Below are 24378 nucleotides of genomic sequence, written 5' to 3' on the forward strand. Positions count from 1 at the left end.
GTGGACGCGGGCGAGTTATGTTTGATTCCCACGAGCGGGATTTTACTCGGGCTGAGCAGGACTGGTCCAGTGTACTGCAGCTACTGACTGTACCAAGCCAGCCAGACCCGGTCCACCTTGACCGTCCGTCGATGGGCCACGCCTACGGCCAAGCATCGGTCCAGTTACCGGCGGGTGCTCTCCCACCTCTTCCAATTTGACCAAGCGTTGGCTGGTTGGCTGGGCGTGTTGCGTGAGGTGCGAGGTAAGGTACATGGGTGACGCCGATTTGGCCGTGGTTTCCCCTTCACCTGCTCCGAGCGGGAGTACTACTGCGTATACCTGGTGGTTCTGAGGTACCTGACTCCGTCCATGAGGAGCTCCGCTCTGCCAGCTTCAATTCTTTTGGGGGAGGTACCACCGTCCACCGAGCATCCCATGCTCCCTCGTTCTTTCCTGCCTTTGGTCACTCCGGTAATGGGAGGAAGTGGACATACCTGTCCTGGCACCTTCCATCGAGAATTGTACATCAGTCACGAACATGAACCTGTGACATGATAGAGCAATCTTAGGTAAGAGACTTTAGGCAATACATCTTCCTTTTTACACACTCAATTACCTACTGTACACCATGACAGCAAGCAAACGGTTTGACCTGTGGCTGAATCCGAGCAATGCTTCCATTGAGAGAAACAAGCCATCAACAACACTGCGCCTGTCTCAACCCAATGGAACACTATGAGTTGTTGAGGGGCAAGTACCTCGACCGGTCGGACAGCAAGAGGGGTACTTCGGACAGCTACGAACAGCCCCTCTATTTCCTCTTACCACCACGTCAAACGCGAGTAACCCCTCCCCCCACCCGGCCATCAAATTGACGTCAAAAAATTGATACTGCACCACTTTCTGCAGGGATCCAATCGTCGCCTCTGCTTTTTTTGGTCTCTTTGGGTCAAGGAGCCATCAATAATGGCGGGGGCCTAGACCTGACACCACCGAAACCGCCTGCAACAGACCACCTGAACCTGGGCAAACGGTACGGACACACCTGCGACCTTGGTGCAATCGGCGCGCCGACACCGCCATTGGCCGGGGCGCAGACTGCTGACAATCATGGCATTTGACTTTTCCACCTCCAGATCTCTCGGCCTTATTATTTTGTGTCCACCACTGCGATATTTAATGTACAGTAGTAGCCCCGTCGCCCATCGAATGACTCAACTCTCTGACCTCTAGGGTTGCGACTATTATCATCACGCAGGGTGACGTCTCACCGAGACCGATTCTCGGTGTAATTTTCCCATCTACACCTTAGATACTTGGTAGGTGGGAAACCAAACTGATACCTGGAACTAATGTTGTTCTAGGTTCACCCGCAACAACGAATCTCCGCCTCACAACCCCTCCATCCCACCCACACCCAGCCCATGCTATCCCGACCGACCATTTCCTTACCTCATGTGCGCCGGGCCCCGGAAAAGCCAGACCAATCGCGCTGCTCCATGACGATAACCTCCCCCGGGGAGCCATGAACTCATCCCGTCCGCTTCCCGTCTGCGCCCTCACGTTTCCACCCCCAGCCTAAGCCCATTGCCGAAGGCCCGGAAAGATGCGGGATCGCGTCCAGCTTCCATCCTTTGTCCGCCGAAAACCGACTCTGCACGCCTTCAAAACGCCCCTCGACGCCATTCTTTCCTCGGCACAATCGACCTCCAAGGCACGATACCTTCTTTCATTGCCGGAAGAATTACCCACGCTTCGGCTCATCTCGTGCCTCTGATATCGTGCCTCTCCACTTCCAACAACTCGCCTGTCCACCTTCCGGCGCAAACACGAGCTCGCAATCTCGAATCTCGGGTCCAAACCACGAGCTTGCATAGAGACATGCCATGGCTTCGCGACCTCTCAATAAGTCAACCAATGGATGACGCCGAAACTGGGAATCTCTTGGAGCTCATCTATTCAGTTCTACCGCCGTCTTAACCAATATTCAGCACTCGTCATCTTCGCCAGCGTTCCATCCCGGGAAACGCTGGCCACCTCGGCCATCTCTCCGGCCTGCCATGTCTTCATTAGCGCCGTCAAGTCATGGGTATGTATCCGCACGTCCTGCCCTTTCTCGCCTCGCTATATACGATCTCCCGCTCTAAACCAGAGCACCCTTTCCGAACCTAGCCTCTCAAAACCCCCTCAGTCGAGATCCAGCTCCTCCATTGCCTCTGCAACAAAGGTCTGGTCTGCTTGACGCCCTGAAGATGCCCGCTCTTCCGATCGCACCGCGCCATCATCCCCAGCCTCGCTAGTGCTGCCCTCGCTCTCCGTCTCCGGTGGCGTCTGCAGCCCCGTGGCGCCTCGCGCCCGCATGTTCCGCTTCAGCATGCACATCTCCACCGAGATCCCCGGCCCGAACGCACACCCCACCACGTAGTCCCGGGCTCGGCCCTCCGGCGCCACGGCGTCCATGTCCTTGGACCGCAGCCTGTCCATGACGCTGAAAATCGTTGCCGAACTCGAGTTTCCGTGATTGATATATGTGTCGTAGCTCGCCCGCATGTGGTACGATGTGATGCCCATCGTCGTCTCTGCCCCTGATAAGATCGTCGCTCCTCCGGGGTGCATCGCCCAGTCGAAGTCTTCGGGTTTCTGATAATTCGATGGTAGTGATGGTACATCGGAGAGCATCTCTGCAAATGTCGACGGGATTGCCGCCGATGCGAGCTTTGGCACTCGTGGGGTAAGAATCACTTTCCAACCTGGGTTGCTTTAGCTACGATGGTCGATTTCCTACTTTGCTTGCTTAACCATGGGGTTCTTGAACTCACCAACAGGGTCGACATCGAAGCCGAGGTCCTGGTCCGTGTCGGGTATGATCTTGTGCTCCCAGCCCAACAGGTCATAGACGGGTTCCGTTGGCTCGCCGATGCCATTGCTGAGCACCACAGCGCTTGCGCAATCAGAGAAGAGCGCGACACCGATCCGGGTTTCTTGCAACTCGTCGATGCTGTTGAGCTCGCTGCGCACCATGGTGGTGCTGACCTCGAGCGCAACGCAGAGGATCCTCGCGGGTTTTCCGCGCGCCTTGTGCCCCAGTGCCAAGTTCGCTGCCGTCCGAAGCGTTGCCAACCCACCGCTGCAGCCAACGCCGTGGAGCAGAACCTTTTCGACTTGGTGTGTGATTCCGAGGCCGTTGACGACGTAGTGGTCGAAGCCCGGGTTGGCGCTGTCGGTGCAGGTTGTCGATACCACATGGGTGATTTCAGAGAGGTCGATGCGCGCTTCTTCAATGGCTTTGCGGGATGCTTCTACGGCGAGAGGCACGCCGTCACTCATGAAGACCTTGTGGAGTTCTGCGATGGAGGGGGCATCTTTCTGGTTGACGACTTCGTGCTCGTGTGTGCCGATGGAGGAACGGTAATCAATGCCGGTGAATCTGTTGATGGATAGAACCTTTTTCATGCTACATGGTAGCTGTGGTCAGAAGATGTCTTGCTACGACTAGATAGGCTACTCAATCTGCTTACGAGGGCGATTCTGGATAGAACTTGTTGCTGAGGTAGTCTATTGAGTCTGTCTTGAGCGAGTAGGGCGGATACTGGCTGGCGACGCCAATGATGGAGAGACCAAGCTCCCCGAAGGTGTTGGGAGCGGCCATTGTGGATTGTGTGTACGAGAGTTGCGATGCGGGGGAGGGGTAGCTCAGCAGTTTCTCTCGATTGGATGTGTCGTTTCGTGCGTATTAATTTCTGCTATGTGAAATTCGACGTCCAACCAGAACAGATATAGTGTCAATGGCAGGTTGAAGAAGAGAGAAAGCTTGTTAAAGCTCTGGAGAAGCTGCGAGAGGCGTTTGGCGAGGGGGTAGAGCTATGTGCGACTCGCAATGGGCTTGGGCGCAAGAGAGAGAGAGAGAGAGACAAGGATGGATGGGTGCTAGGCGGCTAGTAACTGAGGTGCGCGTACTGGGAGTGATGATATCACTGCGGACGAACAGCAACACAGGAATTGCCAGTGTAAAACGTAAGACACCAACGTTGTAGCGCGAATAGAATGGTTGGTCTAGTGTATTGTGCCAACGTGGTGTAATTCGTTTGTTGCCAACGGGAGAAACGATGGGCAAAGGCGAAGCGGGTACTGGAAGAGAGCTCTAGGTCTCTGGCATGTCGACTTTAGGTGTGCTGGAAGGGAAAATCGAAAAGTCGGTCAGGTATAAAATTGGTCAGGCCAGATGTGTGTTCAGAGCCAAAGGATAGAGAGCGACTCGCGGGAGGCGAAGAAAGATAATAGACGAGAGACAGGCCCGTCATGCATTAAGGAAACATAATAGTGACGCCGGCATTAAGCATGGGTGGTGGTGGTTGGTGACTTGGATGGTGGTGGTGGCCGTGGTGCCGTGGTGGGTGGGATGAGGCAAAGGCGACGGGGGGTGGAGGGGGGGAGAAAAAAAGGACAGTATTCGTATGTAAGGAAACACAAGCGCCGGTCGTAGTTGCACCTTGAGCTCAACAAAAGTGGTTGGCCAAGAGGAGCTACCCTTGCCGTACCTTCTCTGTATGGCGGTACTCTTTCGACCTGCTGGTTACTAGGCTTGCCTTAGACCACGATGCTTCCTCCAAAGTCCATACACTACAGGCACATGGACACGGAAAATAGTGAGAGAGAGAGAGAGACGGCAAGACGGGGGCTGGTCAAGAGACGCGCCGTGTTTGCTTGTGGCGATAATGGCAGTGTGGCCGTAGTGGGCGAGTCGGGTCGATACTCGATACCAACAACAGAGTCGGGGGAGTTGTTGCACCGTTTCGTTTCGCAATCATGTTATCCCACCCCATCTTAGGTTCCCCCGACTCGGGGTTCTGCCTCATCCTGGAATGTACGAGAGAGAGCCCCCGGAATGACTTCCGTGCCCGGTTACTGCTCAGGGGTCCAGCAGTGCTACGCTGCGGTGCGGTTAGCTTGCAAGGTTAGAGGTGAAAAAAGTAGGGTAGCCAACCCCGGAACTGAAACATTGTCTGAATCCAATCTTCGGGGCCGGGCTCACGCGAGGCGGCGAGGAGGCGGAGTTTTTGTTTTTCTGGGCTGCTTCTTCTTGATAAGTGATACTTGCTTTGTCGTCGCTGTTGGTTCTTGAGTTGGTCCTTGAGGGTTTGATACCACACGAAGAGGCGTCTTTATCGCGATGAGCAACATGATCCCTGTACGACGTTGATCTAGTAAAGGAAGCTGCGAATACATGGCTGGAAGGGCAGGAAAGCTAGAAGCTCCTCTGGGCTTGCTCATGAGCCGCGATTGCACTGCGGCAGATCAGTCTGGCTGTATGTACCATCTCGCTGCCCAAAAAGTAAGTGGGTGTGAAGGGTCGTTCCTAGATGGGATCGGCCGCCAGCTGTCAGGAACCAAGATGTGGTTATTGGGAGGCCATAATCTGACATGCGTTGGGATAGGTATCCGAAGGACTGGGCTGGGTTGGTTGGACGCTGCTCATGGTCGCTGCTCATGGTCGCTTGTGTGCCAGTTAGTGGCCATTCACTTTTCTATTTTATTTTTTTCGTCTCATAACTTTGCTAAAGACTTGCCATGACCAAGAGGTCGGCACGTCTCATCCGATACTGTGTTCCATCCCAAGTCACTCTCCAACAGTCTTCCCGCCTCTGATTCCCAGTCCATGTCTTCCAGAAACGGAACTGGTTTGGGAGTCCATCCCGCGGCCCGCGCTCACGCTGCCATCTCTTTTTCACTTGACCTCTCTACGCAGTCCATGTTACCGAGCAGACAAGCCATGACCTCAGGATACATAAAATGGTAAAAAAAAAAAAAACATAGCGCAGAGACACAGGCCGACGAGCTGTGGGAGCTTCACTGCGAAAAGACACGCGGCATGATTCATGAATTGGCTCCAGGCGGGGCTTTAAGGCGCCTTACGAGAGTTGCAGCTGCTTGAATGAACCCCAGTAGCTTAAATCCTCAACCTCGGCTCCTAGAGCTTTCCGAATCGACCGCCATGGCACCAAGCTTGCGGTGCATGTCACAACTTTTCATGCGTAATCGGCAAGGTTTGCTGGGCCTATCTCCTTGAGAGCCAGTCAAACGCACCTCAATGAAGCTGACCAGGTCTCATAAGGCATCACAGGTACAACTTTGCATTTTGGGTCCGTAGAAATACTATGTACAGGTGTCGACAGGGCGATTGGACCTGATTTGCAGCATCCTTCATGATTCTCGTTTCCCAAGGCACGTGTACTAGGTAATTAAATCCGGATAATGGCCATTCGTACAAAAAAGACAAAATAGAGTCATGTAAACTCAAACTTCATCGGAACCAAGGCCTGTTGCAACTATCGTTCACAAGCAAAGCCACTGTAACTTACGTTGAAGCCGGAGGGAGGTTTCCAAAACAAAAGTATCAATTCCTCCGCTCGGACTTTGAAGTTGCTCCACGCCCGACCGAACTTTTCAACTCTCAACGTGCCGGTGAACCTTTGCGGATCCGGTCAGCTCCGGATTCTGAACTCCGGACCGACCGTCTCACTCTTCGATTAGGAAATACCGTGTATCCAGGGAGCAACAAAGACAGAGCACCAGTGGCTGAAGCCTGTAGGTAGGTGCCACTATGAACGAACTCCAATGATCAACCAAGGTAGTAATGCAGACTCAAAAGCTCACTGCATGCAATAGTTACACTCACACACCCCCACTCACCACGTTCAGCTCCCGAGCTGGGGCTGACATAGACGCATCACCGATTCAACCCTCCGTACGACGCTGCCGCCAATGATCCAACCCGCCAAACTCCCCTTCTTCTTCCACATCGCCATCGAAACCGCCGCCGCGTGCTCCTTCATCCACAGGCCAGGCAGTCAGCTGACTACCCCATCGATCGCTGCACAGCTAGTGCTGCAGCAATTCGGTGGGCTGCTGCTGACGACGAACCTCATCTGCCTCATCTTTGTGTCGCGGCCGTTTGACGAGACGAGCAGGCAGGTCGCGGCGGCGCTGGCGTTTTGGCATGTCTGGCCGTGTTGGCGCGCCTATGTGCGGTTGACGAGGCCCGAGGTGGATGGCCTGGGGAAGGAGAAGGGAGGAGAGGTGAAAGCTGCTACGCAAAAGACTCTCGGAGGGCCGGCTGTTCATCTCGCGGTACATATTGGCATGTTTTTGTTATTTGCTGGGACTGTTTTCATGTGACAGCCTAGAATGTAACCACTGCTGCTGATGAACCTTGTAAACTGACAATAACATTATTGCTTCAATGTTAAGAGGAAACCTGGGCAAATCCAGTGCCTGAATAAGGTGGGCGATTTGGTTCGCCGTCTCTCTCGTCGAGGCCTTTGAACACATCCATCCCATCCCAACCTTCCCTTTCTCTCATCGACATGCCAACAAACTCAACCACGTCCAAACCCGCCCTTGGCAACCTCAATAAATTCCTCCTTACTAACCCACCCCTTCCCCGAAATATCCGCCATGTCAATCATCCTCCTCATATCCGCCTCGCTCAGCGTCGAATTCACCTCGCCGCACACGGCCCGCAAACTCTCGAGCGTAACCCGCCCCGTGCCGCGGGGGTCAAACATCTTCCACGCGTCCTCGGCCTCCTCCTGCGGGTCGCGACGCATCAGCAGCCACGCCGCGATGGCGGAGAAGTGCTCCTGCGGCATGCGCAAGCGGGACGGGCTGCAGGGGCCCCGCGAGGGGTCGTGGTCGTGCGGCGGAACGCCGTGGGCGAGGAGGAGGGCGTAGGTCTCTGTGCGGGCCAAGTCGAAGCCGATGGCGCGGAGGGCAAAGGGCCACTCGCGCGCGTTGAGGGAGCCGAGGCCTTGTTGATCGACGACTTCCCACTGGTCAGGGGTGTCAGCGATGTTCACGCGTAGGATGAGGAGGGAGGGAGAAAACGGAGGCACGCGGATACATGATTCGACTAAGTGGACTCTCGGATTATATACGAGAGCATGATGCAGTAGTGCTAGATAATGCAAGGACTTACAGCCTCTCTGATGTTTTGTTGCCAGTCGGAGGGTAGGGCGGCCAGGTCGCGACGACCTTGCGCCATGTCGAACATTGCCGATGGGGTAGACATCGCGTCGTTTTGTATATGTAATATGTTTCCTTCTCCCCTTCTCCTTGGAACCGGTTTCGGTGCTTCGGATATCTCAGATGTAGGTGAGTCTCGAGACTTCCTTGCAGCGGCTGCTAGCTTCACGAGGTAAGGCAGGCGCAAAGAAAACGAGAGTAAGTGCCAATGATGAAAACAAAAAGCGTGGAATAGCAAAGGGGTATCAGAAATATGGAACTTGAAGGCGAGAACTGGGGGAGGATGTCACTATGAGTTCTTCATGTGTGAGATCTCATGCTAAGCGGGTGGTGGGGCTCGGCTTTTTGAACGAGAGCATTCAGTGAGTAAGATGTCGCGTCTGCAGCTCAGTTTCCTCTCATCGCGAATTCGACCGCGATGAAAAAAGGTACGTACACGAGCCATGGAGAAGGTTCGGTGGGGTCATATACACCAGATCACGTGATATTCTCGACGTCCTGAGGACTGAGACGTCCAACAAATGGGTTATGCACTGTTCTTTGATCTTTCTCGATGGACCAAAGATGCATTGTGGATTCAAGCCACTTTGAAAGTGATAGATCGCATTATTCCAGTGATGTGCTGCCGTCTCAGGCAGTGCCATTGTAAGTGATTGAAGCTGAAGCTCAGCCGAAGATACTCCGCAAACAGATCCAGTCTACGTAGGGCCAATCAATTACATCCTCTCATCACCACCCCAGAGGCATTGTCCGTCTCCCGGGTCTCTTCGATTACATTGTGCATTGCATCGCTCTTTGACGTTCAAGGTGATTGTATTTCGCCTGTCAAAGGCCACACAATGAGGCCAACATTATTCCGTCCGTTTCAGTCGACTCTTCGAGTCCTGGGCCATGAAAACCCCTTGGTACAACTCACGCTTCTCTCTTGCTGTTACTCTTGCTCACTCTCACGCACATGCGTCACTTCATACCTGAGACCGACTAACATGGCATACAGGGTCTGCCGAAATCCGGCACACCGCCCAACTGGCCCAGGAAGCCCGTGAAGAGGAAGATTACTGGCGTGGAGAAAATCATTGCTGTTTCTTCCGCCAAGGGTGGCGTTGGCAAGAGCACAGTCGCAGGTAGGTTACGCAGCTCGGACCGAAGCTTGTATGCAAAAAGGCAGAGTAATAATCAATATTCATAGCAAACCTGTCATTGGCTTTTGCACGACTAGGCTACAGGGCTGGTATCCTGGACACCGATATCTTTGGCCCGTCTATTCCGACACTCTTCAACCTCTCCGGAGAGCCCAGGCTCTCAGAAAGTAAGGACTCGGACCTCTTCGACCATCCCAGCTCGTCAACTGACAATGTCACTAGACAACCAGTTAATCCCAATGACTAATTACGGCGTCAAAACCATGTCCATGGGCTATCTCGTACCAGAGGACGACGCCGTGGTATGGCGAGGCCCCATGGTGATGAAGGCCATTCAGCAGCTACTTCACGAAGTCGACTGGGGTGGATTGGATGTTCTCGTGCTCGACCTGCCTCCAGGCACGGGCGATACGCAGCTCACCATCACACAGCAGATCATACTTGATGGTAAGTCATGTTTGAACGTCGCAACACTAGGCACATGAATGCCGGCCATCGCTTACAATAGCCAGGGTCCATTATTGTCACCACACCCCATACACTCGCAGTCAAAGACGCGGTCAAGGGCGTCAACATGTTCAACAAGGTCAATACCAACATTTTGGGCTTGGTGCAAAACATGTCACTCTTCAACTGTCCACACTGCAACGGCGACACACACGTTTTTGGGTCTAACGAGAGAGTCGAGCGCATGTGCAGAGAGCACAAGATCGACTTTTTAGGCGACATCCCCCTGCACCCATCCATCGGCGATGATGCGGATCTGGGCAAGCCCACCGTCGTATCGGAGCCGTCGAGTGCCAGGGCGGAAATCTTTCTCAAGATTGCCAAGGATATTGCCCCGAAGATTGACCTCCGCTCACCGTAGCTCGCCACTGACATGTGACGGCCAGTAAGCGACGTATTCTGAGGACGAAATGAGAGTGTAGGATATCCTGTATAGCCAGATGTTTAGTCAAGGTGGCCAAGAAGCTGGGGAAGTTGGGCATCTCATGTATTTGTAACAAGGGACCCCCCCGCGCTTGATGCGCAGAGCCCAGATGAGATCATAATCCCATGGTCGCCTGGAGTGAGTAAAACACATGTGTACAAACCGTTAGCCTATGTAACGCGGAAACAAGACACTTTACCATGAAGAGATTGAGAGTGCCAAATCACCCATGAACGCCAATGCCTTGAACCTCCTTCCCTCAAGATCCTCCCGCATCCCTATGCCCTAGCAGCAGTTAGTCGAGCTCATCGTTTTGTTGATAAACGTGTCGACTGCGAGCAGTGTCTTTCCGCATAGCTTGGCCAGAGCCTGTGAAACCAACTGTGATTGTGTTAGCATCATCCTCAGTATTGGTTCAGCGCGAACAACGTACCTCGGCCGCCAACGCCGTCAGGTGTGCGGAACATGCTGTCCTTCTTCTGCTTTCCAAACTTGGACTTTGAGTTGAACTCCTGCCACTTGGATTTGCCCTTTTCCAATTCTTTCGTAGCTTTGATCTTCTTGGCTTTAGGGGGCTTTGCGGCGCCATCGGCAGCATTCTTTTCTGCTTCAATCTTGGCTTGTTGCTCAGGGTACAAGCTAGCTGCTGCGGATGTAACGACACCATTCGAGGGGCCCGGCGGACGTGCGGTCTGTTGTGCGGTGCTAGATGCGGGAGCTGGTGCTCCGTCAGCCTTGCGTTTGTTGGACATGGGGCGGATGTCCTTGGCTCGCAGCGTTTCCGTGTTGTCATAGCTCTTGAACTTGACAATGTAGACGGGATCTGTTGAAGAGCCGGTGATGGATGTGATTCGGGCAGGATAGAAGCCTCTGTCGCCCGATGCCCATTTCGCCATGACAGTGTCATTCACCGAGTACGTAACGGGTGGTTCCTCCTTCTCTTCGGGGGCGGGTGCAGCCTTCTTGAAAGCTGGGTGGTTTTCCTTGGACCACTTCTCGGGCTCTGGCGGGCTGGGCGCTTTTTGAGGGATGGGCTTGGGCGCCTGCTTCGGCTGCAGCTCAGCAAGAGACTCGTTTAGGAGGGAAATCATGTCATTCAACTCCGCCTGAAGATTCTTGAGTTCGGCATTTTCGGGATCATCTTTGAGGCCGGCGAGAACAACATCGAGCTGTGAGGGTCAAGTTAGCGAAGAACAGATATGAGGTCTAAAGGTCGAGAAATTGCGTACCTGCTCTTGATACTGTTGGCGGTCCTCCTCCAAAGCTGCAATTTGGCCCGACATGATGGCGGCTACAGAAACGGTCCGTCGCGGGTTGGAGGTCTTGAGAGGGTGGCAGGCGTCGGTTGTTGAGTTTATTCAATGTACAGTCGGACGTGACTGAAGATATTTCAGTGTTGAATCGCTGTGATGTTGCGGATGTAGGTAGAATCAAGCATGCGCCTGGTTGGTCTGTGACGAACTGGGAATGGCGTCCATTCGCGGTAAGAAGCTTATCCGGCAGAGTCACGTGGAGATAATGGTGAAGGCTAGAGGAACCAACTGCATTGTCATTCCTGGTATTGGCCAATCACAGAGTGCCTGATTCGTGCAGCCACCCCAGACTCGAATGTGGGATTTTTTTAGGAATCGTGGCATGCAGGGGTGGGAAGCGGTTGAAGTCGGGTCCAGGCGCACCTAAAAGCAGCACGCACAGGTGCTGACGATGGACGTTAGCGGGCGTGGCATGCCGAGAATGGTCCTGAATGGCGCCGGAGCCAGCAGTGGAGAGGGAATCGTGGGTGCCTCCCATGGTCTCGGGTACCTTGTCTAAGGTAATTTAGCCAAAGGGTACCTTAGACACATGGACGGGAACTTCGACCTGGCCCTTTTCCCTCTTCTTCACTCTCTTTCCCATTTTACACTACTTATTTCTCCTCGCAGCTTGGAGTGAACAGCGCAGCATCTTTCAATCTTTCCTCTCTATAACGCAGATACCCGAACTCCCACTATACCTCGACTACGATACGACTCCCCTCCAGTTGTCATCCCTTTTACTGCGCAATTCCTCGCCGCAATCGGCCCCCAATTGGGCGCACCTTGTCCAGCCCGCGCTCTCCCGAAGTTCCAGTGCTCTCCCTCCCTGTAGTTTTCGACGCATTACCTCATTGAAACAGCAACGCGGGCAGCCACCACCGCAATCCGTCGGTCCTCCGAACGCCCACGCAACGTACCGCACCGCACCCGCGCATCAGAGAACAAGCCTTGCTACCACCCCCAAAGAACCTGTCGACACCCATGACATTGTTGTACCTTGGCTGCAACGGCACATCATAGTACCTATTCGTCAAGTACCGGTATCCCCCAGGGGGTCAAATAAGCAACCATGGTTCGAGACAGAGACAGAGACGGTGATGAATCTTCGGCGCCCAGCCAATCAAGACGCCCTCCTCTCAATCATCAGGAGAGCGATTCGACAAACAGCGACCAGGCTCACCGAGACCACCATCATCAGCACCGCTCGAAATCCCAAAAGCACGTTGTCGGCGGCGGTCGCCTGCATGCACGCGTTCCTTCCTCCAAAGCACTACACAAACACCATGGCTCGACGGCCTCAAAACTGAACAATCACCGCCGACAAGCATCCCCTTCGCCCGATCGAAATCGCGCCTCCGCAGCTGGCCATCGCCGAGTCCAATCTGAAGCGAAACTCTCCCGCGACAGCTCCTCCGCGAACCTCAGCAAAACCGCCTCCGCGACGAGCTTACGGAGGAACAAATCCCACGGCGAAGTCAACAAGCCCGCAAAGATCAAGTCGGTGGAGAAACTCAAGCGAACGAGCTCGAATCCGGCCGTGAATAAGGTCAAGTCGCAAAAGTCACAGGTACATTTCGACTTGGGGAACGACGGCCAAGACGACGAATGGGTTGACGCCAGCACATCCGCTTCACCATACCTATCAAGACGAGGATCGCTCGCCAGCACACAAGCCTCTGCGAAGCCAGACGACGGCAGCAGCAGCGCGAATAACTCTGCCAGCAACTCTGCCGGCAACTCTGCGAACAACTCCAGAGCAGAAACTCCCGCAGCGCAATCATCACCCCTGGTCTCAGCGACACCCGACCGCGAGACCGTACAGCACAAAGCCTACCTAACCTCGAGATTACTTCAACGCACCCCTTCCCACGGCGCACCTCCCAAGATGACGGCAGACACAGTATCCGTCTCACGGCGGGGCCACTCCTCATCCCCCGACTCCATCGGCCGCGGCTCGACCCTAGGCGACTCGCACAACGTCAGCACCTTACCGGGCAGCGCCGGCGACGAGCTTATTTCGAGATTTGTCAACGCAGGAAGCTCCGGCGCGGCGCGCGAAGGATCTTTCTACCAGCTCCCAACGCCTGGGCCGGCGAGCTTACGGTCTGAGGAGAACCCCTCTCGAGGGCGACCGCAGTCCTCGGGGTCCGGACGCCAAGGAAGAAACCGCGATCTGCCATTATCAGACGACGAAGACGGCGACAGTGCTCTAGAGACTCGCAAAACCCGCGATACCACTGACGGTACAGCGCTCGCGCCACGGTCGGGAAGGCGATTCGCCCCGCCCGCCGAAAAGTCGCGAACGCAGCAGAAGCTCAATCTTCAGCGCGCCAGCTCCGTCATTGAGCCGGGTCAGGCAGTAGGAGGAGGCGTGGGCGCAGTGGGCGCGAGCCCCCTGGTCGGCATTGGCGGGCCGGGCTACGACGGCGGCGCGAGCCGCGACCCACGCGTCGCGAAGCAGCTGGAACGGACAGGGATGGAGTACCTCAGCGTCCGCCGCTTCCAGAACCCCGTGGTGCGTTCGCTGGACCGCCTCGCGCAGGTGAACCGCGCCAACAAGACGCAGCGGATACCGCGCAACGGGACCGCCAACGGCAACGGCAAGGCCGCGTCGGTACGGGGGGGCGTTACGCCGGGAGGGCAACATATGCGTAACTCGAGCCTGAACGAAGCGGCTCTGGCTGCGGCATCGGGCGGCACCGGCACCAGCACCGGCTCCGCCCGTAGACCCGTCACCCCGCGCGCTTATTCCATCCGGACCAACGGGGCTGGATCGAGCTACGAGGCCGACGGGGACGACCATCAGAGCGGACGCGCCCTTCACGAGGGAAACGGCGTCCAGGGCCTCAGCGGGTCGAGTCTTGTGGGTGGAGAGGAAGACGAGGGTATCACGGCGATCCTCCGCAACCTGTGGGAGAAGAATCCGGACCTCAGTGCCAGCCAGGAGTAGGTTGACCAGGCTGGCTACGTGGATCTGGATATCATTCCGTTTGATTCATGAACTCTATGGAGATGAACTGGTCCTACACCCAACGTTGACAAGCAAGCCGGGTCACGACTAGGAGCGAAGCGAAGGGAGGATACGTGTTTTGACAACGGATAAGGCGTACTACAAATGAGGTCTTCAACGGGCCTGGGCAGGACATGGACGGGAGGATTACAGTGATGGGATGGCCCCGCCCGGGTTGGGTGATTCTTTTTGAAAAAAGCATCAGGTGGCTGGCTGAATGCCAATCCAGCCTCTGATATCCAGGGTTTTGGTTCGGCACTTCTTTGCAGATAAGAAAGGGCAGGCGAAATGGCAAATGGCGGTATACACAAAGAAAGACTTTAATAATTCCAGCACGCTTTTGATTTTCAGAGACGATCAAAATGTTCCCCTTGGGGATTTATCAAGTGCTCAGATTGAACTCTCGGAAGGGTATTTGATTCACATGCATCCTTCAACGGCCGTACATGTTTAGCTTGTACCCCAGACATGAACGTTGAGTTGGCCAAAAAGCCACATGGATATGATGAAAGATGTTACATACATACATGCACACACACACCTCAACTAGTGAGCTCGGTGAGACCAAGTGGACCAAGGAGACTGGCTCTGCCCACCTCAGCCTCTCTGCTGGGACTCACTCTACAGGTGAGCTTAGATAAACATCTGCCTCTAATGGTTGATCCGCTCAGACCAGAATCTCACCAAAGGCATGCCACTGGCTCACACAGACAATGTTGAGGAACACACAAACACCGTCATTGGTACTCAACCCCCCACCCGCTCTCAAAAAAACAGAAAAAGGTTTCACATGCGCAGGCACACACAAACATGCAGATTCACCAAGAGACACGCAGACATGGCTGAATTCTTCTTTATTTGATCCCCTAAAAAGCGTGGGGGTCCATACGCCCGTCAATGCCCTTTCAACGGCCGGGCGGGGGCTATGTACGTTTGCATGCCTCTCTCTCGTCTCGTTTCCTTGTCCAAGCCATTGATATAAACTCAAAACGCAATACTATTTACCTCCAAGAAAACCCAACTTGCAATAACACCAAGAGCGCCAAGTCATTGAGAATGACTAATCAGAATGCGATGCCCAATTGGCTCGGAGGGGAGGCTATGCTCTACTACACTCCAGCCACAAGAAATATTCGAGACGACTGAAACCTCGTAGGCGCCGGCGATTGAATGAGACTCTCGTTCGTGTCGTTCGTGTCGTTCGTGCTATTCGTATTCCGTCTATTTGGTGATGAAGCCAAGGTAGTCGGCAACGATGAGTGTTACCATTCTGTTGGAAACGCACTATTGTTAGCACACAAACAAGGTACCTAAAACACGGGCACACGGGGTTGAGATGGTCCACTTACGCATGGGGAGCAATGCGGACGTAGTAGGTACCGAAACCGCGGTAGAAGCGCATAACGCCCTCCTGCTTAGCGACCTTGGCAAAGCAGTCGGCCATTGACTTGTACGGAAGCTTGCCATCGGGTCCCTTGGACTGCTTCTGTAGGCGGGTCTTGACGAAGTCGAAGGGCAAAGAGAAAAAACTGGCGAAGAATCCGGCAATGGCGCTGGCGGTGAGAGTCTGAACTTGAGAGGACAGCTGCGTATTCTGCTTGAGCTGCACCTTGGCCTCGCTGAAGAAGGCGAGCTGACCAAAGTTGAGAGCCATAGCACGGACGACCGTGGGGGCGGCACCGGCCCAGAGAGCGGCAACACCTTCAGACTTTGCAATGCTTGAGAGAGCGTCGATGACACTCTTGTAGTTCTTGCGCTCAGCAAGGGGCTTCAGTCCGTCACTCTGCATGCGGATGAGGGCAAGGTCGGCAGGATTTCCAATCATGGCGGCAAGACCTCCGGCTGCGAGGCCCGCGGTGGCACGTTCCTTGAAGCCAATAGCGTTTCCCTGCTCTTTGGCGCGTTGGCCGAGCTTGCCCATAAAGGTGTCAAAGAAGCCCAAGCGGGCCGTTGTGTAGACAGCTTGGCGCAGGAGGCCGGCCGACAGACCGGTGTAGAGGTCGAGGGCCTTTCCGCTAGCAAGAATTTCCCGGGTGACTGACAATGGTGTAGGCTTGGGTCCTCCGGCAACACCCTCTCCAGCGAGCTGGATGCGGACCTTGATCATGTCGACGGGCTGAATAACAGAGGTGGCTACCATGCCGCTGATACCGCCGTTGATGAAGGGCAACGCTGCCCTCATGACAGGAGTGTGGAGGAAGTCATTGGCGACAGCGGCACCGTCTCCCTTCAGAACTTCTGAGGTGCGAGTTCGTGCGGCCTCAGCTGCCTGCTTGATGGATGAAGAGCTCATGATGGTGGGTGTGTAAGTAGGACTGAATCACAGTATGGTCAAGTATCCAACTCGGTACAAGTTGAAGAGGTCGTCGAGAATGATAGCTGCTTCGGGTAGACAGTCGAAGAGCTAGGTTGGGAGGTAGAGAAGCTGTCAAAGAGAAGAAGAGAGGACACTAGTTAGCCAACGTTCGATCCAAGAGGTTTCACAGGTAGCTTTATAGTATGAGAGAGCTCCCTCGTTCTTCCGTGCCTGTCAAATACCAATGTTAAGTCAACCCCCCGGTCAGTTTGAACGAGGACCAGATCCGGTGGGGGTCCAACAAAAGCATGAGACGGGACGCAAAGACGCAATTCCACATTTGGGCTACGGCAAGTCCCACATGCAGAAACGGGCGCACGTTGGACAGGGTATGCAGATGAGTGGTGTAGTGCAAGTGCGTAGGCTTCGGCGTAGAGTAGATGCAGAACGAGACAAGGGCTGGGCATCCGGCGGAACTAGAGGCAGTGACCGAGGTGACGGTCCCGGGTCTCATCGGCCTGGAAGATGAGGCGGTGGGGGCGGGGGTATGTCATCGGAAAAGATAGGGACGGGGGGTAGCTCCGGGTGGATGCAGCCGTGGTTGAGGTGTTCCGCTTCCCATGTAAGTGGAAGAGAGGTTCAATGACGGGGGGTAGGAAGAGGAGGGTGTTCCGCACTAGGCCGGAGATGACTTGGGCCAGTGAAGGAGGGGAGACGGAGGAGAGTAAGACGCAAGGCAAGGTGGGTTTGGTGTAAGGCGGAATAAGGTGGATCGCAAGTGAAAGGTGCCGACGTGGGCTGGAGCTGGAGCTAGTAGAGCTTCGAGCTGGAGATGTGTAAGGGTCTCGGACTTGCACACTATGCAAAGCCAGGTAGGGTAGATTGGCAGAAGAATGCCGGGTCGTCTGCAAAGAGCAAAGCCGCAGCGGGGTTGGGGTTGAGGGGGATGGCAGAGAAGAGAGACGGGATTAGCTCAAACGCCCTTGTTGAACGCCTGGCGTCCCCAATGAAAGCTTTCGAGACACATTGAGAGAAGAACGACGTTGGCTCGAACGTTTTGACTTACCAAGAGAAGGGATGTCTTGTTGGATGGGTTGGTTATCGTACAGCTAATGGTTTGACGTTTTGCAGTCGATATAGGGTATCAGAGTGTTAGACAAGCGTCGCAATGACTCTGCACAAAGACTCAAGTTCGATTCGAGGTCGCGTGCTGGCGTTGGGGAAATGCTGAAGTAGTAAGAGGAGAGGAAGGCGGGGTTGGGTTTATGGCTTGCTTTGGGGTCAGAGAGGAGAGGGTGAAGGTCGAGAGAAAGATGAGTCGGACGAGCAAGCAAATAAGCAAGTTGTAGCAAGAGAGAGGTAGACGGTAAGATAGGTAGTCACAAAGTTTGTGTGAGGATGCGGTGGCCCGTAAGGTAGAGACGAGTCCAAGTAATTCCTTCTTTGCTCGTGGATGGATGGTTTCCTTCGGGAGTTGACGGTAGCTTAGGTGGTTCAAGATGTCAGGTGCTTCTCGGGGCGATCAACGTTCGGCAGTAGCTGCTCCCAGTTGGGCTAGTAGAGGAAGGCGGATTGGAAGCCGTTGATCGATTCCAGCAGTAGCCTTGCTTCTGTGTGTTGTTTGGAGGAGGACCGATGCTTCCCAGTTGATCGAGATGCGTATAGGTAGCTTTAACGTCTCAAAAGGGACGGGTGGACGAGAGCGATGAGTGCAGTACCTTGGTACGGAACAGACAAAAAGTATGGATGGTGTGAGAGATGGGCATCTCGTGCGGAGTCGAGGCTATGGTGTCGATATATTTATGAGAGAGACACATGCCTTGTGCCACTTACCTTGGCTGATCCTGGTGTCCGAGACGGCATGGAGGAGAGAGATACTTGGTGTTGATGACCAGACAAGTACCTCTCTACCCAGTACATGGAAGGCATTGTCGGTATGCCAGTTCACACACACAGGGTCACAGTCGGTCGGTCGGTCAGTCGACCATTGGACTACGAGGTATTAGCCAGCAAAGACAGAGAGACATGCCAGCCCCCCTCCTCAAGCTCCAGCGACGAGAGGTAGGTAGACTACAGTACGACTCAAAGCTTCCCACCCTCCCATCCAAGCGGCGTTGTCCCTGGCTTGGGGAGGTAACGAGCCAATGAGGAGTTGGGGATTTCACCAAGAGGCCGTGGTTGCGAAGCCAGGCGCATTGTCTGTCGCGTCTGTCTGGTGCCGTCCGGATGCGGGGTTGAATGGTTTCGGCACACCTCATCCATCAACGTGTCGGAGGCAATGAGGGGGGCGTGGCTGGCCCGTTCTTGTCCAAGTACTTTGTAGTCGTACCTAGAGTGCTAGAGAGCTGGATGGATGGATGAATGGATGGATGGATGGGATGGGACAGGTTACAGGGTGGAATGGATGGATACCTGGGGAATCGCTCGAATCTCGGGAACATCCTTCGACCTGCCTTGGGCTGCAGTAAATTGAAAGCTGGGCAGTCTGGATGGAGGTAATCGGGACGACATGCACATGGGTGGATGTTTGGTGTTGAGGGGAACATTGACATGTCCGACATTGGAAACGTCACCGTGGGCGCCATCAGGAGAGGAAATCTCCTGACAATCTGAGCAGATTGGAGCGGAACGGACGACTGCGACAGCGAGCTGCTCAAGGTAGGCGGCGGCTATGTTTGCGCCGTGGGAGAATGCAACCCCTTGTGCAGTCGAGTCTTCTTGGACCGTATCTGTCTTTCCGCGAGTTGTGACATGCCTTGCCTTGCTTGCTAAGAGTGATACCTATTGGCGGTAGACACTGGGTGAGACGGTGCCTGGCTTCGCCTGGGCTTGGATGACGGCACGACAGTAATGAAACGGGTGTCGATCGTTGGCTGACCTCGGGCTGTTAGACTGGCGGGGGTTTGCCAGCGTGACTGAGGTGAATCGGGGCAGCAGCAGCCATGTTCGAGTAGTTAGGTACTCAGACCGTGACAGAGAAGGCTGGTTGTGCCTTTCGAGATGGCTTGGATTGCTCCGCGTCGATACGGACAAGGGAAACGCCGCGGATGAAGAAGAGATGGATGGCTGATAGATGGCGTGCCAATCATGTAGCGCGTGGTGGCCGAGGCGATTGAATACTCGTGCGGGAGAATGAGAAGCGGTGGAAGAACCAAAGCAGATGGTCTTCAAATTGGATGGATTGCCATGCATTTCATTGTCGTCTTCTAATTCCTGTGGTGCAATAGGTTTTGGATGTTGATACCGTTCCCTGTGTTTGGTATTGCATCCAAGCAAGAAGCGACCAGCTCCCTTGCTCCTTGGCTGCTCGTTTGGCTTTCCCTTCGTCCTCCCGAGGCCAGACGAGAAAGCCCCGACGATGCCGATGAAGCCGTTGCACTTGGTCGAGGTACTTGATCAAAGTTGGGGTAAAGGTCACTCGCCATCGCATCGAGCTATGAATTCAAAAAAGAGCATAGGAGAGACTGTAAAAAGACGTCTGGCAGATGGGACGGATTTGCATAGAGCGCTGTTCTCGTCTGGGACTGGCCTGCGAACTGCTCGCTGCCACCTGCTGCGGGAATGCGGGGTAGTGGGTATGCACGGACCATGATACGCTCTATGGGCGAAAGACCCAGTTAATCCGCTTATGTAACCTTACACGTGCTCGGTATCGATAAGAGCTTGCTTGTGCTTGGGTCACTTGATGACCTCTAGGCCAGGGCAGCTTCACCACAGGTACCTTACCTAGTGTACCTACCTAACCGGCAAGACCTTGGACAATCAGTCACGCTCTCATCCCGTGAGGCAATAGCCATGGTTTCCTTTGTATCACCAAATCAGTATTTCTTGCCTGATACTTCTCCCCCCGGAGTGGAAGCTGGAGAGGAAGCAGAGCATCAAACTTGGGCTCCTTCCCACAGATAGACGCCATGGGGTGACGTAGCCACCTAGTTTCGCTCCCCTGTGCTTGCCAAACAAGCGCACTTGGCGCCGGGATTCGCGTGTGAGGAGACCTGTCCCGACTCCCGCGAATGATTCTAATTCCAGCTCTCAAGACTGGCTGGGCTCGAATATCCTCTATGCTGCCCCCGTATCTCATGCACCATACTATCCACTCGGGTCGTCTTATTTCGTCACAGCTTGATAGAGCAACATGATTGGTTTCACACCCTCGCCACTTGCCCTCGACTCACCTTGCCTCACCGAAACGACGTCAAAATGCCATACGCCTCGTTGGATCCGTCCGTTGGGGCCATACCGGCTCCCCTTCAGCCCGCCATGTCTTACCGAGAGGCATCTTGTTGGAATTGGGAACCACTGAGCTCGCTCAAGATATTGGGCTTATTGTCTCTCTGGCAGTCACCGTACGGACTACCGCTACTAGTGCTAACTCTGATAAGCTCCTTCGACCCCAAGGACCTTATTCCCGTATCATCTCCCACATTTCCATGTTCGAGCTCGAGCCCAAGCAGAAGACATGTGAAGCTGTTGAGCTACCGCAGCCCTGCAGCATCCATCCAATTTGGTCCCCAACGAAGCGGGATCGTCTGCAACGGCGAGCCACCCTCGGCCCTCAACCGCTGGAAGATACGGACGACGCAGCCATACCAACACCTTGGGCCAGCCATCCCTTGCAATCTGGCAGAACCTCCAAACTCTATCCTGTCCGTCCACGATAATTCGGCTATGGCTAGCCAACAAGTTTGAACGAAATGTGCCGATGCCGCAACGGAAAGTCGCGGTTCAAGACATTAGGGAAGATTCCCCTCCGAACAGACACGAATCAGATTTCATTGAGTGAAAGAAAACACCGCACAAGCCTCTCTTTCTTGGCTCATATCGGCATCTTCAACATTTTCGCCGTAAAAGCGAAGACGCGAGCGAGATAGCTTCACATTCTCACTTGCGTATCCTTGGCCTTCCTAGGGTCTAATTTGGCAAGCCAACGCTCGTGCGCCACTTTGTTGTTATTCCCGAAAGCTCGGTAACCCGCCACGGCACTGGTGGAAAAACCACGGTCCCTTGCTCTCCTGCTCTCTACTTGCAGTTCCTTTCTGCTGGTTGATACCAGCAGTTCCACGATCCATCCATTTGCCGGAAATTCGTCCCGAATGAATCCGAGCTCACCATCCCCGGTCCGGAAACGCGAAACGGCATCTGTGTCAATGAGTCAATCTGCTTCTTCCAAAAAGGAACCAAATCAATAACATGGAATATGCACCTCGGCCTTCTATTCCCTGGGGCGGAAATGTCAGGAACCTCAGGTACCGCCCCGTCTTCCCAACCGAGCAAACATTCTCGCGCTCACTTCCATGCGCGGCCCCTCCATCCCGCGGGATGACGCTTGTCCGTCCCAAGAAGAAGTGGAATGGGGATGCACGATATGACCCCATCCACCGGGCGTGGTTCCGATGCTGCTGACCGCTTGCTTGTCTATTTGTACATCGTACACTACACAATCTGTCTCGGACCCCTGGTTTGACAAGATTGAACTTGCATATTTGATGAGCCGCACTACGTATCCGTACACCGATAGCACGAAGCGTCCCAAAAGGGATCTTCCGTATTCCGGCTACTCGACCCTGAGAAGCCGGGATGGCACTTCAGCTCGGTTATCGCAGAGCTCATATTCATGGACTAGCAGAGTCACAGTATCGTCAACCAGCCCCCTCGCAAATCATCTTCTTGGAAACGTGGGATGACATCCTGGCGGGCCAGACCAGGCATCATCACTAATAACACCCAAGATGGACTTCGTCTTCTCCCTTGTTTGCTGTTCTATCTAGACCAGTCACCGTGGTAATCACAGTCTCTCAATCTCATCCAATCGAATGACCCCACCCCCGTCACAACCCGGCCGCTCCCGCGCATTTCATATCCTTAAGCCGAAAACCCTCGCTCATTCTCATCATCTCGGCTTGAGACTCTAGAGCCCGGCCGTGATCCAGGCTTTTGAGAGATGCGGGCTTTTCCAGACCCGGAATGGGCTCCTCCGGAAAGGAGAGTGGAGGGCCTCAAACATGAATAGACCATAGCCTAGCCCGAGCCTCATCATCCAGCGGTTCATGGCTCGGCTATGTTGTGATGCCATCGCTTCTTGCGGCTCGCTTCTTGGTAGGGAGGCAGCCCAGGATGGGTCATGCTGATGTTGAGGTATCCTCCCCCCCCCCCCCCCCCTTCTACGGTAACTTGGCTCGGTAAAGTGTCGATTAGACCTTACGACAACATTTGATGGCCAAGGTCGATTTTGCGCCTTCATTACATCATATCCTTGACTCTGCCTACTTGGTTGTACTGTTCTGCCGTGAGGAATTTCCGAATTGCTGCACATTAGTGATGTCCCGTATTTGATGAAGAGTTTGGAGTGCCAGGCATTGCATCATCACCCACATCATTCTGTCTCGATAACGGTACAACTGGGTGTCAGTAACGTACCTTCCCTATTGGAAGCTCCGGTCTCACAATGTTTGTTATACCAAGGACGGTGCAGAGCAGTTCTCAAGGACCCGCCGAGCTATCCCAAGCACTAGGTCAAACTATGTAGATCGGAGATCATAGAACATAGAACCCAATCGAGGAGGTAGAGCATGGCGCTGTCGTTCACGATGTCTGGGGGAGCACTCAGTCGCCTTGGACGCTCGCATGTTCTGTGTAGATACTGTCCTTGGTCTCCCATAGTGCCACATCGCTCTCTTGGAAACGCAAGCGAGGGCTATCTGGCGAGGTTCTACACAATGTAATGCAACAACACTAGCGAATTACATACACATCGGACGGGGGAACTCCATTGCAACCGCAGTACGCAGTCTTTGTCTTAGATCTTCACGGATCACCTCCAGGTGACCAAAACTTGGAGAGATGGCGCCTGGGATGTCATAGTGAACTTGCAGTGGACCCCCAGCATTGCAGCTGATGAGCACTTGTAACACCTCATCTCAACTCGAACTCGCTCGTTTCCCCGCCGTAATGGGAACCAGATCTCACCACGCTAGTATGCCTCCATGTGTCGGGGACCTCACTGTGACCTGCCTTCGGCTCTGATGGCGCGTATAGCGCTATTCACCCGTGATTCTGCGACAAGAACAAAGGTCTTGACAACGCCAATGATGTGATACGACAGAAGCAGCTCGCAGAGTGGAGGAGGAAAGACTTCCCTGGCTGATAAGAAGCTACTCAACATCTTCATTGCGTCCGAGAGTGGCCATACTACTTCAAAATCCCGACACAAGCTTGAGGCCCGCAGCCATACCTCAAAACGCAGCTAGAGCGGGAAGGTTCACTGTTGTTGTCAAAAGGCACAGTCACGAACTGTAGCAGACTGCAGCTTCAAGCATCAAGTTGGCACCTACACGTCTGAATGGACCACGTCACGATAGTGGCTTGGGTGGAACAGTGCAATAGGGGCAGGCAGAGGAGGAATAATAGCAGCCGGCAAAGTAGTCACGTCAGCACTGAGCAGAGTATCTGCCACGTAGCTTGGTTGGTACAGGTCCAGATACCAAATGAATGCCTTAGACCTATGGCGATGAAGTGAAATCGTTTCCTATGGACATGTCGATTACATTAGACAATGATATCAAGACAGGATGAAAGGGTGTGCTTACATTATGCGTTTGACTCCTACCGCAAAGTGTGTCGAGGTTGAATGGAAATTAGTTGAAATCACAGAAACAGAAAGGAATGAATGACTTGCCATGTTGTTCAACCTTGTTTTGACG

At 54.2% G+C, this 24378-nt stretch overlaps 10 protein-coding genes across 10 annotated transcripts; 6 read left to right on the forward strand and 4 right to left on the reverse strand.

The window, feature by feature from the left end:
- Positions 1–1588: 1588 nt before the first annotated feature.
- CABS01_01198 (uncharacterized protein) lies at positions 1589–1759 on the forward strand (the record flags this gene model as incomplete). The annotated part of the gene is made up of 1 exon (XM_060534578.1): positions 1589–1759. The coding sequence occupies one exon, from the start codon at positions 1589–1591 to the stop codon at positions 1757–1759; it is 171 nt and encodes a 56-aa protein (XP_060401656.1).
- A 410-nt stretch (positions 1760–2169) lies between these two features.
- Positions 2170–3631, reverse strand: CABS01_01199 (chalcone and stilbene synthase; the record flags this gene model as incomplete). The annotated part of the gene is made up of 3 exons (XM_060534579.1): positions 2170–2732; positions 2802–3436; positions 3501–3631. The coding sequence occupies 3 exons, from the start codon at positions 3629–3631 to the stop codon at positions 2170–2172; spliced, it is 1329 nt and encodes a 442-aa protein (XP_060401657.1).
- A 3113-nt stretch (positions 3632–6744) lies between these two features.
- CABS01_01200 (uncharacterized protein) lies at positions 6745–7158 on the forward strand (the record flags this gene model as incomplete). Its single annotated transcript, XM_060534580.1, has 1 exon — positions 6745–7158. One exon carries the CDS (start codon positions 6745–6747, stop codon positions 7156–7158), a length of 414 nt encoding a protein of 137 aa, XP_060401658.1.
- A 200-nt stretch (positions 7159–7358) lies between these two features.
- On the reverse strand, positions 7359–8050 carry CABS01_01201 (uncharacterized protein; the record flags this gene model as incomplete). The annotated part of the gene is made up of 2 exons (XM_060534581.1): positions 7359–7811; positions 7958–8050. The coding sequence occupies 2 exons, from the start codon at positions 8048–8050 to the stop codon at positions 7359–7361; spliced, it is 546 nt and encodes a 181-aa protein (XP_060401659.1).
- Positions 8051–8843: 793 nt separating this feature from the next.
- Positions 8844–10014, forward strand: CABS01_01202 (uncharacterized protein; the record flags this gene model as incomplete). Its single annotated transcript, XM_060534582.1, has 5 exons — positions 8844–8909; positions 9002–9128; positions 9194–9313; positions 9369–9593; positions 9659–10014. The coding sequence occupies 5 exons, from the start codon at positions 8844–8846 to the stop codon at positions 10012–10014; spliced, it is 894 nt and encodes a 297-aa protein (XP_060401660.1).
- A 358-nt stretch (positions 10015–10372) lies between these two features.
- Positions 10373–11360, reverse strand: CABS01_01203 (uncharacterized protein; the record flags this gene model as incomplete). Its single annotated transcript, XM_060534583.1, has 3 exons — positions 10373–10458; positions 10511–11246; positions 11307–11360. The coding sequence occupies 3 exons, from the start codon at positions 11358–11360 to the stop codon at positions 10373–10375; spliced, it is 876 nt and encodes a 291-aa protein (XP_060401661.1).
- Positions 11361–12441: 1081 nt separating this feature from the next.
- Positions 12442–14322, forward strand: CABS01_01204 (uncharacterized protein; the record flags this gene model as incomplete). The annotated part of the gene is made up of 1 exon (XM_060534584.1): positions 12442–14322. The coding sequence occupies one exon, from the start codon at positions 12442–12444 to the stop codon at positions 14320–14322; it is 1881 nt and encodes a 626-aa protein (XP_060401662.1).
- Positions 14323–15603: 1281 nt separating this feature from the next.
- Positions 15604–16675, reverse strand: CABS01_01205 (mitochondrial 2-oxoglutarate/malate carrier protein; the record flags this gene model as incomplete). Its single annotated transcript, XM_060534585.1, has 2 exons — positions 15604–15652; positions 15732–16675. 2 exons carry the CDS (start codon positions 16673–16675, stop codon positions 15604–15606), a joined length of 993 nt encoding a protein of 330 aa, XP_060401663.1.
- A 4203-nt stretch (positions 16676–20878) lies between these two features.
- Positions 20879–21367, forward strand: CABS01_01206 (uncharacterized protein; the record flags this gene model as incomplete). Its single annotated transcript, XM_060534586.1, has 1 exon — positions 20879–21367. The coding sequence occupies one exon, from the start codon at positions 20879–20881 to the stop codon at positions 21365–21367; it is 489 nt and encodes a 162-aa protein (XP_060401664.1).
- A 1643-nt stretch (positions 21368–23010) lies between these two features.
- CABS01_01207 (uncharacterized protein) lies at positions 23011–23190 on the forward strand (the record flags this gene model as incomplete). Its single annotated transcript, XM_060534587.1, has 1 exon — positions 23011–23190. The coding sequence occupies one exon, from the start codon at positions 23011–23013 to the stop codon at positions 23188–23190; it is 180 nt and encodes a 59-aa protein (XP_060401665.1).
- Between the last annotated feature and the right edge of the window lie 1188 nt (positions 23191–24378).

This window comes from Colletotrichum abscissum, assembly GCF_030869225.1.
Source record: "Colletotrichum abscissum strain IMI 504890 chromosome Unknown Scaffold_2.1, whole genome shotgun sequence".
Classification (NCBI taxonomy): Eukaryota; Fungi; Ascomycota; class Sordariomycetes; order Glomerellales; family Glomerellaceae; genus Colletotrichum; species Colletotrichum abscissum.